The sequence below is a fragment of the Ranitomeya imitator genome, chromosome 4, assembly GCF_032444005.1.
Source record: "Ranitomeya imitator isolate aRanImi1 chromosome 4, aRanImi1.pri, whole genome shotgun sequence".
NCBI lineage: Eukaryota > Metazoa > Chordata > Amphibia > Anura > Dendrobatidae > Ranitomeya > Ranitomeya imitator.
The window spans coordinates 381973599-381989127 of record NC_091285.1 but is presented as its reverse complement, the minus strand read 5'-3'; the positions used below and the strand labels follow the sequence as shown (position 1 = coordinate 381989127).

At 41.3% G+C, this 15529-nt stretch overlaps 1 protein-coding gene across 5 annotated transcripts in view; it reads right to left on the bottom strand.

Annotated features, from left to right (window-relative positions):
* Nucleotides 1–15529, bottom strand: part of FRMD4A (FERM domain containing 4A) — a 620822-nt gene that overhangs the window by 283829 nt on the left and 321464 nt on the right. For all 5 annotated transcript variants that reach the window (XM_069765181.1, XM_069765180.1, XM_069765178.1 and 2 more), the window contains one exon: nt 7073–7138. In XM_069765181.1, coding sequence (XP_069621282.1) covers nt 7073–7138 — 66 coding nt within the window. The remainder of the gene's footprint in view (nt 1–7072; nt 7139–15529) is intronic.

Sequence of the window (15529 nt, the reverse complement as noted above, 5' to 3'; positions counted from 1 at the left end):
CACATATAATGACGGTGAAATGAGAGGAAAGCACATACGTAGTATGAAAACAGTTTCAGCAAAATGAGGCCCGCTAAAGCTAGATAGCAGAGGATACAAAAGTGAACTGTGCGGTCAGCGAAAAACCCTTCAAAAAACCATCCTGAAATTACTTGAACTCATGTGCCAACTCATGGTACATGAAAAGCAATTTCAGCCCACTAGAGCAACCAGCAGCAGAGAATCACATATCTGCAGGCTGGACTAAAAACCAAATTAAGCAAAACACAAAACAGGAAAATCCAAACTTAGCTTGTCCAGAAGGTTCTAGGAGCAGGGAGCAGAGGTAACAAGACACACTGGATACATTGATAACCGGCGAGGAAATGCCAGCAAAGCCAGGTTAAATAGGAAACTCCCATATGCTGATGGAACAGGTGGAACCCAGAAACCCAGGAAAGACAAGTCACCCAGTACCATCAGTAACCACCAGAGGGAGCCCAAAAACAGAACTCACAACATGAGTCATGGGGAAAGCAAAAGAATTGTCAACAGATCTACTGTATGGGAAAAGGAAGTTGAACTGTATAAAACAGGAAAGGGATACAAAAATATATCCAAGAAGTTGATAATGCCAGTCAGCAGCGTTCAAACTGTGATTAACAAATGGAAAATCAGGGGCTCTGTAAAAACAAAACCACGGTCAGGTAGACCAACATAAATGTCGTACACAACTGCCAGGAAAATTGTTTGGGGTGCAAAGAAAAACTCACGAATAACATCAGATAAAATACTGGACTCTCTGAAAACTAGCTGTTTCAAGATGCACACTAAGGAAGCACTTGAAGAAAAATGGGCTGCATGGTTGAGTCACCACAAGAAAGCCATTACTGTGTAAATGCCACAAAGTATCTTGCCTACAATACGCAAAGCAGCACAGAGACAAACCTCAAAACTTCTGAAACAAGGTAATTTGGCGTGATGAGTCCAAAATTGAACTTTTTGGCTGCAACCATAAATGTTACCATTCCTACTGCAAAGCACGCAGATGGATCGCTGATGTTTTGGGGATGTGTGAGCTACAAAGGCACAGGAAACTTGGTCAAAGTTGAAGGAAAGATGATTGTAGCAAGTTATCAGCAAATACTGGAGGCAAATTTGCAATCATCAGCCCAGAAGCTGAACATGGAACATACTTGGACGTTCCAACATGACAACGATCCAAAACACAAGGCCAAGCCGACCTGTCATTAGCTACATCAGAACAAAGTGAAGTTTCTGGAGTGGCCATTTCAGTCTCCTGATCTCAATATCATTGTGCCATTATGGGGAGATCTCAAGCACGCAGTTCATGCTAAACAGCCCAGGAATTTACGGGAACTGGAGGCTTTTTGCCAATAAAAGTGGGCAGCTTTACCACCTGAGAATATAAAGAACCTCATCCACAACTACCACAAAAGACTTCAAGCTGTCATTGATGTTAGAGGGAGCAATACATGGTATTAAGATGTAAACTTTTGATCAGGGTCATTTGGATGTTTTGGGTTGTCATTATGATTTAGAAAGAGAAACCACAGTAGTTTGACAATAAATGGCTTCGCCCAACCACTAACCATTAGAGAAAAAGTTTTGGTGTTATCATTCATATTCTCTGACCAAGACATCAAAAATTCTGCCAGGGTATGTAAACTTTTAAGCACAACTCTATCTATATATCAAACTGGAGTTTTGTCTCCTTTTTTCCATTAGATAGATAAAACTGTGATGTGGAAAGTTGTAGAATTATTCAAATTACTTGATCGATAGACATGTTAATAATTTGCAAATGATGAAAAACGGAAACAACATTTTCAAAGCATCTCAATTTACACAGTATTGAGTATGAGCACCATGCGCAGATATACATGCACTTGCATGCCTTGCCTTCATATCAGTGAGGTTAAAGTGAATGAGTAAATTCCCTGCCTAACCATATAACATTTTTCTGTAAAAATGAGGTTTAAAAAAAGCATTTATTTTGTCCCGTTTCCTATGCTAATTAGGGCTTTGACTAGTCGATGGGGCATTAGTTTCCCCAGACTAGTCAGCCCTCTTTCCATGTTATCACGCCCCTGTGACAACATAATTTGCAGGAGGAGTTTTCTTTTCCAGTTGCTGTAAATCTGGCACACGCACGCCACACATTGCGGCAGCGTCAATGCACCTCTGCAATCAGGTGTACACTTCCCCTCTGCAGATGCGCACTGCGCATGACTGGAGGCCAACTTCTGAACTTCCAGTCATGCACACTGCGCCATTGAAGTCGGAGAATGGTACAGTCATCCTCTGAGGCGCACTGTGCAATGATTCCCGCTTTAGTCTTGAATGCAATGATAGCCAGAGATTGGTCTGAAGAACAGGTGGGCAACACCATGAAGAGGCTTTCGTTAGAGAATGCTATGGCAGTCCTACTCCTGTTTTATGGAGTGAGGTGGAATAATGTATGATAGCCAGACCCCTCTATTCTTTATTCCAGGTACACTAACGACTTGGAATAAGGCTATATTCACACAACCAATATTCTCTCATCCGAGAAAATCAGGTTGAATATGCTAATCAGAGATTGCTCACAGTGTGATCCAATTTTCTCAGGTGGAGAATGAAAAAAATCCATTCTGTCAGCAGCGATAGTGATCATCCAGGTGCCGTCCAATTTTACAAACCCATAGATATGAATGGCTGAATGCAATCCGATAATCAGATAGAACTTGTGCATGCTACATGACCACATATATGTGCATGGCCCCATAGAATCACATGGGAATGATTGCTATCTGTCTGATAGATAGCGCTGGTCTGATTTTGTGTGAACAAGCTCTTACATTGATTTGGTGGTGGAACCAGTAGTACCATCATTTCTTCAAAGTGTACAAGGAGACATTTTTCAACACGACAGCTCTTAGCTGCATGTTGTTTGTGCTATTGTGAGCCCTACTTGTCTCCTATTCAGTATATCGAGATGTTATTGGTTGGCAATTGCAAAGGGAGCTGTCAACTGCGGATCTTGATGATTTGCCCAATTGCAATCAGCATGGCAGAACAGTCCTCAGACCAGACCATTAATAATCTCAATGATAGCATGCCAAGTGTGTGTTTCTGCGTGAAGCGTGTGTATTTCTGCATTTACCGCTCGATACTGAGTAGATTGAGCAGTTTTGAAAATTTCATTACAGTTTTTCATCATTAGCAAATTATCAAAATATCTATCTATGTCCAATCAAAAGAGGAGCTGTGAATGGCGGGGGGTAGGGATATTTGCATGTTTCACATCACAGCATACTGACCTGGCAAAGGAACTGGAGTCCTGTGACTCAATTCTCCCATGTCTAATGTGGCCCAATTCTCCCTTGTCTTATAGATATATTAGACATGGGAGAATTGAGTCACAGGACTCCAATCCTTCGGCCAGGCCAGTATGCTGTGGCCCCTGGACGTGAGACATGCAAATGTTCATGTAAGTATGTCATTAAGCTCATGTTAGTATGATGTGAAATATTTTCTGTATGAATTTCACAGTGGACGTGAAGGTTTGTGTCCTATACAAGGTCACTGAGCGCTTATGTTAGTATGATATGATGGCATATACAGTGGGGCAAAAAAGTATTTAGTCAGTCAGCAATAGTGCAAGTTCCACCACTTAAAAAGATGAGAGGCGTCTGTAATTTACATCATAGGTAGACCTCAACTATGGGAGACAAACTGAGAAAAAAAAATCCAGAAAATCACATTGTCTGTTTTTTTTATCATTTTTTTTGCATATTATGGTGGAAAATAAGTATTTGGTCAGAAACAAACAATCAAGATTTCTGGCTCTCACAGACCTGTAACTTCTTCTTTAAGAGTCTCCTCTTTCCTCCACTCATTACCTGTAGTAATGGCACCTGTTTAAACTTGTTATCAGTATAAAAAGACACCTGTGCACACCCTCAAACAGTCTGACTCCAAACTCCACTATGGTGAAGACCAAAGAGCTGTCAAAGGACACCAGAAACAAAATTGTAGCCCTGCACCAGGCTGGGAAGACTGAATCTGCAATAGCCAACCAGCTTTGAGTGAAGAAATCAACAGTGGGAGCAATAATTAGAAAATGGAAGACATACAAGACCACTGATAATCTCCCTCGATCTGGGGCTCCACGCAAAATCCCACCCCGTGGGGTCAGAATGATCACAAGAACGGTGAGCAAAAATCCCAGAACCACGCGGGGGGACCTAGTGAATGAACTGCAGAGAGCTGGGACCAATGTAACAAGGCCTACCATAAGTAACACACTACGCCACCATGGACTCAGATCCTGCAGTGCCAGACGTGTCCCACTGCTTAAGCCAGTACATGTCCGGGCCCGTCTGAAGTTTGCTAGAGAGCATTTGGATGATCCAGAGGAGTTTTGGGAGAATGTCCTATGGTCTGATGAAACCAAACTGGAACTGTTTGGTAGAAACAACTTGTCGTGTTTGGAGGAAAAAGAATACTGAGTTGCATCCATCAAACACCACACCTACTGTAAAGCATGGTGGTGGAAACATCATGCTTTGGGGCTGTTTCTCTGCAAAGGGGCCAGGACGACTGATCCGGGTACATGAAAGAATGAATGGGGCCATGTATCGTGAGATTTTGAGTGCAAACCTCCTTCCATCAGCAAGGGCATTGAAGATGAAACGTGGCTGGGTCTTTCAACATGACAATGATCCAAAGCACACCGCCAGGGCAACGAAGGAGTGGCTTCGTAAGAAGCATTTCAAGGTCCTGGAGTGGCCTAGCCAGTCTCCAGATCTCAACCCTATAGAAAACCTTTGGAGGGAGTTGAAAGTCCGTGTTGCCAAGCGAAAAGCCAAAAACATCACTGCTCTAGAGGAGATCTGCATGGAGGAATGGGCCAACATACCACCAACAGTGTGTGGCAACCTTGTGAAGACTTACAGAAAACGTTTGACCTCTGTCATTGCCAACGAAGGATATATTACAAAGTATTGAGATGAAATTTTGTTTCTGACCAAATACTTATTTTCCACCATAATATGCAAATAAAATGTTAAAAAAACAGACAATGTGATTTTCTGGATTTTTTTTTCTCAGTTTGTCTCCCATAGTTGAGGTCTACCTATGATGTAAATTACAGACACCTCTCATCTTTTTAAGTGGTGGAACTTGCACTATTGCTGACTGACTAAATACTTTTTTGCCCCACTGTATATACATACTATACGTACTATACATATACATACTAACATAAGCACAGTGACCTTGTATAATACACAAACCTTCAGGTCCACTGTGAAATTCATACAGAAAATATGTCACACCATGTGTAAAAGTCACCACTAATAAACACTTCCTGCCATTCATACGGCCTCAGAAGTATCCATTCATCTCTTAGCCCAGTCTTCCTACTGCTCAGCCTCTTTCTTCCTGCCCCCACCCAGTTCATGTATATTAAAGGGATGTTATTTAACTAATGCTTGAAGAAGTGATGTGAGTTTCCAGGAAATGCCTATTAGGGAGCACGAGATGTCTAACCTTCTCTCTTACAAATTCTCCAATGGCTATGACACTGCAAGGCACTAATGATAATATTCAATCATGGAGTCAATATAGAGTGAGCAGTTCATCCATGTCTACTGTAGGCCTTAGGCCTGTCCTTGTCATTACTCTCTATGCTCGTTTAGAGTTGATTTTATACAGTATAACACAAGACAATCAATCCCCAACATTAGGCATTTTCCAGTTTATTGATTCACTGTGAACACATGATACACAACAATTATGTGTAAAATATGTTCTTGGTTCACCAGTGGGAATAGAAAACATTTTAGTTCAATGTAAAAAAGGTACAATAATGTTACATACTGAAAATGAAATAAGATGGGGAATTAAAATGGCTGGGAGAACACTACACATGACAATATGTATAATTGCCCTTGACTGCCACAGTTATATATATATTATATATATACCGTATTTTTCGGACTATAAGACGCACCGGACCATAAGGCGCACCCCAAAATTGGGGTGAAAATTGCAGAAAAAAAGATATTTTATAATATGGGGGTCCGTCTTATTGTCCGAATTTACAGTATCTTACCTGAGGGCTGGCGGTGGCAGAGCAGGGTCACAGGAGGCAAGGTGTCGGCAGAGGTGGGGTGATGCTGGGATGAGGAGGTGCTGGGATGAGAAGGTGCTGGGATGAGGAGGTGCTGGGATGAGGAGGTGCTGGGATCAGGAGGTGCTGGGATCAGGAGGTGCTGGGATCAGGAGGTGCAGTGAGAGGTATGGCGTGAGAGGGGTCCCAGGCTTACCGTGGTGGCAGAGGTGCGGTGGCAGAGTTGCGGTGGCAGAGGTGCGGTGGCAGAGGTGCAGCGGCAGAGGAGGCGCAGTAAGCGGGGTCCCTTTCCCCGTTATGGTGATGCAGCAGCCCGGTAAGCAGCAGAGCCGGGTGAATCCTGTTGTTATCGGTGGGGGCGGCCATCTTCCTGAGGCCGCGCATGTGCAGATGAAGCGCTCTGCTTCCCGGGGCTTCAGGAAAATGGCCGCGGGAGGCCGCGCATGCACAGATGGAGATCGCAGCGGCCATTTTCCTGAAGCCCCGGGAAGCAGAGCGCTCCATTTGCGCACGCGCGGCCTCAGGAAAATGGCCGCCACCACCGATAACAACAGGATTCACCCGGCTCTGCTGCTTACCGGGCTGCTGCATCACCTCACCGGAGAAAGGGACCCCGCTTACTGCGCCTCCTCTGCCGCCACACCTCTGCTGCCGCACCTCTGCCGCTGCACCTCTGCCACCGCACCTCTGCCGCCACGGTAAGCCTGCATTGCGACTATTAGATGCCCCCCCCATTTTCCCCCCTTTTTTTGGGGGGAAAAAGTGCGTCTTGTAGTCCGAAAAATATGGTATATACGGTATGTAGGTGTATGTGCATATATATATATATATATATATATACTGTATATGCACATACACCTACATACATGCTGTATCTATGCAATATATATATATGGAGGTCAATTCCATTCCAAAGTACAGTACAGTACATATGGGTGAAAACAGCTTATTTACCTGTACGAGAAGTTCTAACTTCCTATCATCTAGGAGGTGAACTTGACATCGCCGCCCCTCCGTCATCTGCAAATGAACAGAAAATTTGGTTAGGGATTTGCGAGATGCGTCATGTAAGAAAACCATCAAGTCAAATACGGTGTTATCTGCTCAATAAGCTCAATAATAAGTATTCTCCAGTTCTGTAACAGTTACTCACTACAGACTTGACATAGACCAAGCCAAATAAACCAAATCATTTGCACAACATCAATCATGGCAACATGTAAACCCATAGTGCAAGGCATGGATTTTGGACCCGCTACCAGTTTTCATCTCTTGGGTAATTCCAGGAAACTATTATTATGTGTCTGATTTGAGAATATCTAGACAGTAATATATATAATTAATTGTTTTCTATTGTACATATTGCAAGCCATCAAACTGCCAGCATGAAGACAGAAGATTTTGGTGAGTGCTTCAAAGGAAACCGTAAGAAATTGCCCACATGTTTCTCTCACTCAGAGGTCTGACTCTGTTGGATATATTTTTTACAAGCTCCTTAGCTGCACTATCTGTATACCTGCTGTATAAACAGGAGTAAATCCTCTAAAATGATTCCATTCAATGAAAGAAAACAGAGATCTTAGAAAATGATGAGGAAATAAAACCGCACGACTATACATAGTCTTACCACATTTATTAACCGCATATAATATTGATAACCTGTCCTTTACAGAAGTCATTAAAATCAGGTGGGTGAGGGTCTGACACTAGGTACCCCCACGGATCAGCTGTCATTACCTCTAATGGCATCCGGATGCGAGCACTGAATTGTGCTGCACAGCACAGCTCCATTTAACCCTAGAATGCGTGACCCGGTTTTTTAAGCCCGGTAGCTTACTTTTTGCAAACAATTATAATTACAATGTTGTGCATTTTTCAAATCTTACTTTGTAATTTTGAAATAAACTTGTAAAAGTTTATTTGACTTCCTCCATATGATTTGCACAAGGGCCTAAAAGGCCTGGGTTATGTGAAAGTGTATGTTTCAGATGTCACGCATGTGCAGCAGCCACTCCTGTGTACCGCAGATCAGCTCCTAAATGAGAGCTGATCTGTAGCTATTGCAGCTGCTGCGACACATTGAAGGGAGCTGTACTGTTCAGTGTTCACATTAATAACAGCTGATCAGCTCACGTGCCAGTTCCTAAATAATCTGATATTGATGAGATATACTAATTACATGCTTGGGCTTGAGATCGTTATCTATATAAAAATATACAGTGCTAAGCTAAATGAGTACACCCTTTTTCTAAATTCATGTATCTACTTTTTTCTAAATGCACGTTGCTTACAGTGAAATGTGGTGACGTTAGTGTCCTTATGTTTGGCTACATGAGTGCTGCTGGTGTCGAGGAATAACATTTCAGTGATGGTATCATGAATTCACACATGTACGGCTCTATATTGGAAGAGAAGATGCTACCATCGCTCCGTGCCCTTGGTAGACACGCAGTTTTTCAACAAGACAATGATCCAAAACACGCGTCTGTTGCATTTCTAAAGAAAGCGATTCAGTGGCCAAGTATGCCTGATCGGAACCGAAATGAACACCAGAAGGGAGTCCTGAAGAGACAAGTTGAGCATCAGTCTCCTTTCAGCATCCGGGTGCTAAAAGAGGTCATTCTTCAAGAACGGGGAAAGGTAGATGTTTCATTTTTGCAGCCTCCAATTTGAGTAAAACTGAAGATTTTGTAATGGAAGTTATATTATTAACCTTACTGTCATGTTATGGGCTAAAAAAAAAGTGTTCCATGAAACTCAGTCTTGTCAAAATTTTGGAAACTGTTCTTATATTCTGAGAGATATTGATTAAAATCTTAATTTTCAAAAAAGGGGTGTACTCATTTACTCTGAGCACTGTATCTTGTTCCTTTAATTATAGATTTTGTGAGTTGGCGCTACTAGAATATACCCGCAAATCTGCAAATCTTTGCCTAGAAAGAGCATTTCATTTTAAAATCCACAAAACACAGTTTGAAAGAGTAAAAAATAAAAGTGGGTCTAAGCATTCATATAGATACACAAGACTCAATGCAGTTAATATTGGGCAGGATAGTACTTTACAAATCGATAGGCGGTCTGATAGGCGTCTAAAAGGACTGGTTATGTGTCACCCTTACCATTCTGCGAATCTCGCGCATTCCATATTCAGTACACTATGATGACATGCTTGACAGATTACAATTCACACCAAAACCACTGGGCTGTCCCATATAGACACATTTAGTATAAATATCTCCCGACAGAGTGCTGCAAAATTAGGAGTTTTTTTTAAGGCTGCTCATCTTGCGCCACACATCTCTGGATATATCGAGCCAAAGGGAAAAGTGAGGAAGGAAGGACACATCTGTAAGTCTCTAATAAGACACAAGTCTATAGATAGGGTTTCCTGATTCAGGTTTCTAAAAGCTAAAAATGAAAACGACATCCATCTCAGCTTTGGAGGACCAGAAGTGTCCATTTAAAGTGATGACCAGCAATTCCAACAGGCACACTGAAATACCTGCATCTGCCACGTAACAGCAATACTAGGATGAAAACTATGAGCTCCTCTCTCAGGGGCCACATGCAATCTGACCTGTTGTACTAGTTGGATAAATTGCCTTAATCACAGATATTTCCAATGTACCACATCTGGAAGGCAGTCTGGCAATCACTTGGAAAGAAACAGCACCTACTACAAATATAATTCATGAAGAGACCCGTGTCCCCTCTGCCGGCTCACGGGAACGGGGTCAGTGAACGCTTCTACTGAGTTCTGTGCTGAGTACGGACTATGTTTGTAGAGGACAGGACTGACTCAGTTGTTTGCCTAGGATTTAGAAAGTTTGGGATTTTACTGCATTAACGGGTATGGGTATGCAAAATATTTATATTTAAAGGGGAAACAGAATGCAAATATAGTGATTGGAAACTTACAATTAGTGAATTAAACATGGTGTTTAAGATGAGGACACATCCTTAGGGCAGGAGGAGTAGATCCAATGTTAAGCATACAGAAAGTGATGGGCTATTAGGAGTATTGCTGCAATAGTACAGCCAGGCTGCGAATCAAGCAGCCCAGTAAGTGACAAATCGCTAGAATCAGGGTCACTGTCTCTACATTATGCTGCTTTCAGGTATGGTGGCAAAAACCTGGTGACAGATTCTCTTTAAGCCTTCACGATATGGAGATTTAGTATACTAAATATTGTATAAGGATCATAGCTAGACGTTACCTATCCATTCCTGTGTGGTGCTGAATGCTTTTTATGGAAATACATTGATATTCTTATTATCCATAAATCTCTATGTTTCATCTTGGAAAATTAAGACAAAGTTTTAATTGATTCAATGATTAATCATTTTCCTGCCTTTATAAATCACTTTCAATTTACTAATATAGGTTTGTAACAGTGTAGATGGGATTTCCTGTGTTCTGTGCACGATAACATTCTAAAAACCAGCACTTTACTTCCGTCCGCGTGTGAAACATTTCATTGTGTCTCCATATGATTCAACACTAAGGAATGTGATCCCACAAAAGGGAGCAACCAGCAATATAAAGTACATTGTACATTTTCTGTAAAGGTCTTTAGTATGTTAGATGAATTAATAGTCATTACATTTTCTATACATCTGTGTTAAACAGAATTTTCAAAATGTTATAATATATATATATATACATATATATATATATATACAGTATATATATATATATATATATTTATATATATATATATATATATACTGTATATATATATGTATATATATATATATATATATATTTATATATCACAACCAGTGATATCCACTGAATGCATTTCTCTGATCAATATATGAGCCTATATACGTGCAATAGACATCTAAAACCATAGTGAATATTAATTTCTAATTTTCTTTCCGATTTACACAGGATGATTATTGCTGTGAATTCTCCTTATTGCTTACATTAGACTTATAAACTGGCTTTAAGAGGTACAATCCCATGGGCTTATACTTAGTTTCCACGAGCCTTATACCATTTGTACTGCATGTATTATGTATTGTATATTTTATACAGGATCAACATATTCATAGCACTATATAGAGAACATATCAGTTCAGCCCCAGTGATCCAGCGTACAATTTAATTTCCAAATAACTGACATAAACAAAAGCAGATTTTATAGAGGTCAATCAACTTAGCGGTATATATGGTATTTTGAGAACGGAGGAATCTCACTCACATAGTGATTATTGAGCATGCTCAGGTGCTAACCAAGTGTGTTCGGCATGCTTGAATTATATGTTCGAGTCCCTGCGGCTGCATGTCTTGCGGCTGTTCAATAACACATGCAGGGATTGCCTGTTTGACAGACAGCTGCAGTAAGTGCAGGGATAGCCTGACAGCCGCGAGACATGCAGTTGCGGGGGCTCGAACATACTTTTCAAGCATGTCGAAGACTCTGGGTTAGCACCCGTTATCGGAGCATGTTTGCTCGCCATTACACTCAAGCACCAGATAATATACATTCTTAATTCAGAAGTTGTGCTGGTTGGGTTCAGAATCTCCATAAAACCACCAGTATTATCCACTATAACACTATGACTCTCAGCATTCTACACTTGAAACATCCTCTACAATTAGCCAAACAGACAATCCAAAACTTTGGTGAACATAACAGAATTTGGGATGGCCATTATTTTTCTTCAAAGGGTCATGTAGCAATATAATTTTTTAGAGAACTGTCAGGAAGAAAGCCAGTATGTAATGAAATTGTGCACCGATACATTTATGTACTGCGTATAGTTTAGCACCGATTTCAATACAACAAAGGAATCATATGCACGCTGTTGTGAATTCTGTGGCTGAGTTCACTTCTGTGGTCACAAGTGGTATTGCAGTCTCTGGGCTTCCTCCCTCAGGTGTTTTGGTGAGCTCGTTGGCTGCCTTGCTATTTAGCTCCACCTGAGTCTGTCTTCCTTGCTCCTTGTCAATGTTCCAGTGTTGGATCTGAGCTACTGCATCTTTCCTTGGGCCTGCTGCTCTGCTAGATAAGTGCTTCTAGTTTGTTTTCTGTTTTTTCTGTCCAGCTTGCTATTAACTTTTGCTGGAAGCTCTGAGAAGCAAAGGGGTGCACCGCCGTGCTGTTAGTTCGGCACGGTGGGTCTTTTTGCCCCTTTGCGTGGTTTTCGTTTTAGGGTTTTTTGTAGACTGCATAGTTCTCTTTGCTATCCTCGCTCTGTCTAGAATATCGGGCCTCACTTTGCTGAATCTATTTCATTCCTACGTTTGTCTTTTCATCTTGCTAACAGTCATTATATGTGGGGGGCTGCCTATTCCTTTGGGGTATTTCTCTGAGGTAAGTCAGGCTTGTATTTCTATCTTCAGGCTAGTCAGCTCCTCAGGCAGTGCCGAGTTGCATAGGTAGTTATAGGCGCAATCCACTGCTGCTTATAGTTGTGTGAGGATAGATCAGGTACTGCAGTCTACAGAGATTCCACGTCTCAGAGCTTGTCCTATTGTTTTTGGTTATTGCCAGATCTCTGTATGTGCGCTGATTACTGCACGCTGTGTTGCCTGATTGCCAGCCATAACAGCACGCCTGGTAAATGTCTGCGTTTCCTAGATTCGGCTTCCCACCAAGATTAGAAAACTTTTATTTCATCTTTTTGAAATACATAGCAATGTTTCAGCCACAAATGGCTATTTTCAAGCCAAGGGTATGAAAGATATGAAAGCTGTACTTTTCGTTCAGTACCTACTTGAAAAAAGCCATTTGTGGCCGAAACGTTATATTTTAAAAGGATGACATAAAAGTCTAGTGTTTTTCCAAGAAGAAAGGGCATCACTAATGTTTAGGGTTGATGTGATTTGATGCACAGGATCCAGTCTAGCAGCCAGATCAGCAATCTCTGGTGGGAGCCCGATGACTGCCTCATACCTTCGTGGCTCTTCTTTTGACTAGCCAGCCTGGTACGTTGCATTGTGATGCACATGTGACATCGTGCTAGGCTGGATAATCAAAAGGAGAACCATGGATGATGCTAGGTAGGAGCTGGTTCTCAAGGCTCCCATCCAGCATTCATAGATTACTGACCTGGCCGCTGGACTGGGTCTTGTAAAAGTATTAGGAAAGACAATGAACTCGAATATTATCATTTTATTTACTTATCACATGTCAAAATGTAAATTGTATTCAGTTCTCTGAGATCCCACCATTGATTTGCCAATAACCCAACAAATATAATCCAGGTCTATAAAGCTAATATATGCAGACGTAATTAGATTTCACTATGCATCTTGTGCTAGAATCGTGATTGAGGACAGCATCTTCTGAAAGTGTAAAGTTGATTGAAACTCAAAAATCAAAAGATATTAGTGCACTGACTCCAAAGGAAAAGGCGAGCAAGACGTAATTTTAATAAACACCTATTTAATCAAAAGCATTTTTTTTATCTCCGTGAGGAATACTTTGATTCACCACTGAGTGAAGAGACTTGAGGCAAGATAAAATTAAAATCCAACAGAGTAATCAGTGACAGATTTATAACCATGGTCTGCTTACCAGCCTTCTTCCCCTTATTCCATATTAAATTTGTCTAGTTAATATCCGTGGATTTGCAGACAGACAATAGTCAGGGGCATTTTGACATTGATATCTCATGACTTATTCACGTATGCTTGCAGCAATATGTCACCTAGCACGTATGTTGTGTATGACGTCATATACAGGTCAAGCGTCTTACAATAATAGCAGCTGAGCAGTAAAACATGGAGAGGAGACACAGTACAGGGGCGTCCAGCCCTTGGAACACTTGAAGTGTCCTCTATATAGGAAAGAAACATCTCACCTCTACTGACATTAGAACTGTGGATAGTTCACAGATGCTTAACACCTGTCTAAGGCTACGTTCACACTAGCGTTGCGCCGCCCTGCGTCGGCGACGCAACACGCGACGCACGGAAAAACGTGCGCAAACGCGCGCAAAAACGCGCGCGTTTTGCGACGCGTGCGTCGTTTTTTGACCAAAATCGGACGCACAGAAAATGCAACTTGTTGCATTTTCTTGCGTCCGACGCTAGCGTCGGAAACGATGCAAGTGTCGAAAAACGCCACACAAAAAACGCACGCGTCCCCTATGTTAAACATAGGGGCGCGTCGCCGCTGCGTCGCCGCTGCGTCGCCGGCGCAACAGCGACGCACATTGGCGGAACGCCAATGTGAACGTAGACTAAGACAGCCATGACTCAACAGTCCTTTCTCTCTGGAGACCCCACACTTTCCTCCCACCAAGAGGTCTACATTTCCTGCCATATGCAAACATTGCTTCATCCAATAGGAGGTTTGTAAAATCTTCCATATGCATAGGTCTTATTAGATATTTCCAATATGATAATAATATTCATGGACTTCACTGGTTCTTCTCAAGAAATGTTACAATAAAGTGTTCGTTATATGGGATGATGTAAAAATCTATTCCAAAGTTCTTCGCTGACTCTTCTCGTGGCACAATATTGGTCACTGCTAGATTAATATATTTCACAATGAAAGACCACATCAGCACTATGCAATACCTTAAAAGGGATCTGTCATGAAAGTACATTAAGATCTCCCGAGGCTCAGGAGCTTCAACTTCCTCTGCCAATACCAGCCTGAGTCCTGGGAAAAGAGCAGGCACGGCCAGAAGCAATGTAACACAATACCCAGCTCTTACATAAGAGTTGGTCTTTTGCATGAATGATATACTGATATTCTGATATCATGTCTGAAAGACTAGAATTGGATCCAATGTACCGGTGACACCTTTGGCATTTAATCACGTTAATTCACAACACACGTTTTCTTATTTTCCACTTGAAGTCTTTTACTGCAATACATACATCATTACAAAACATCTTAATCCATTTTCACAGACAAGATATAGTAGTCACCACATTTTTAAGGGTACAAATAATGTCCTTAATTCCGTGACATCTTGATGATCCAAATTTTGTAGTGTTCACAAAAGCAATAGCCTCACGCAGAACCTACGAGGATTTTCGGGACCCTTTTCTCAAGCATGCTTTTAGAAATACAAGTCGCGACCTAAATACAAAGGAAATCTCATGATAATACATTGATATATCACTTCTATTTCACTATTACAAAATAATGACTATATAAAAACACAAAAAAACCTCTACAAGACGGGATATAAATATACACAATAAATATGCACTATTTATGGACACAAACGCCTCGGAAAACTTCTCTCCTTAAAAAATAAGTTAAGCATACTGTATATTATCTATCAAAAATGGATTGAGATGTTTTTAATGAAATAATGAAGTATATATTTAAAGTGCAAAATAAGAACACGTGAGTTGTGTGCCTTCATATGAGTATACACGGGATCAGGAGAACGCAATTTGAACATGACTGAATCTCAGTGCCAAACTAAATACCT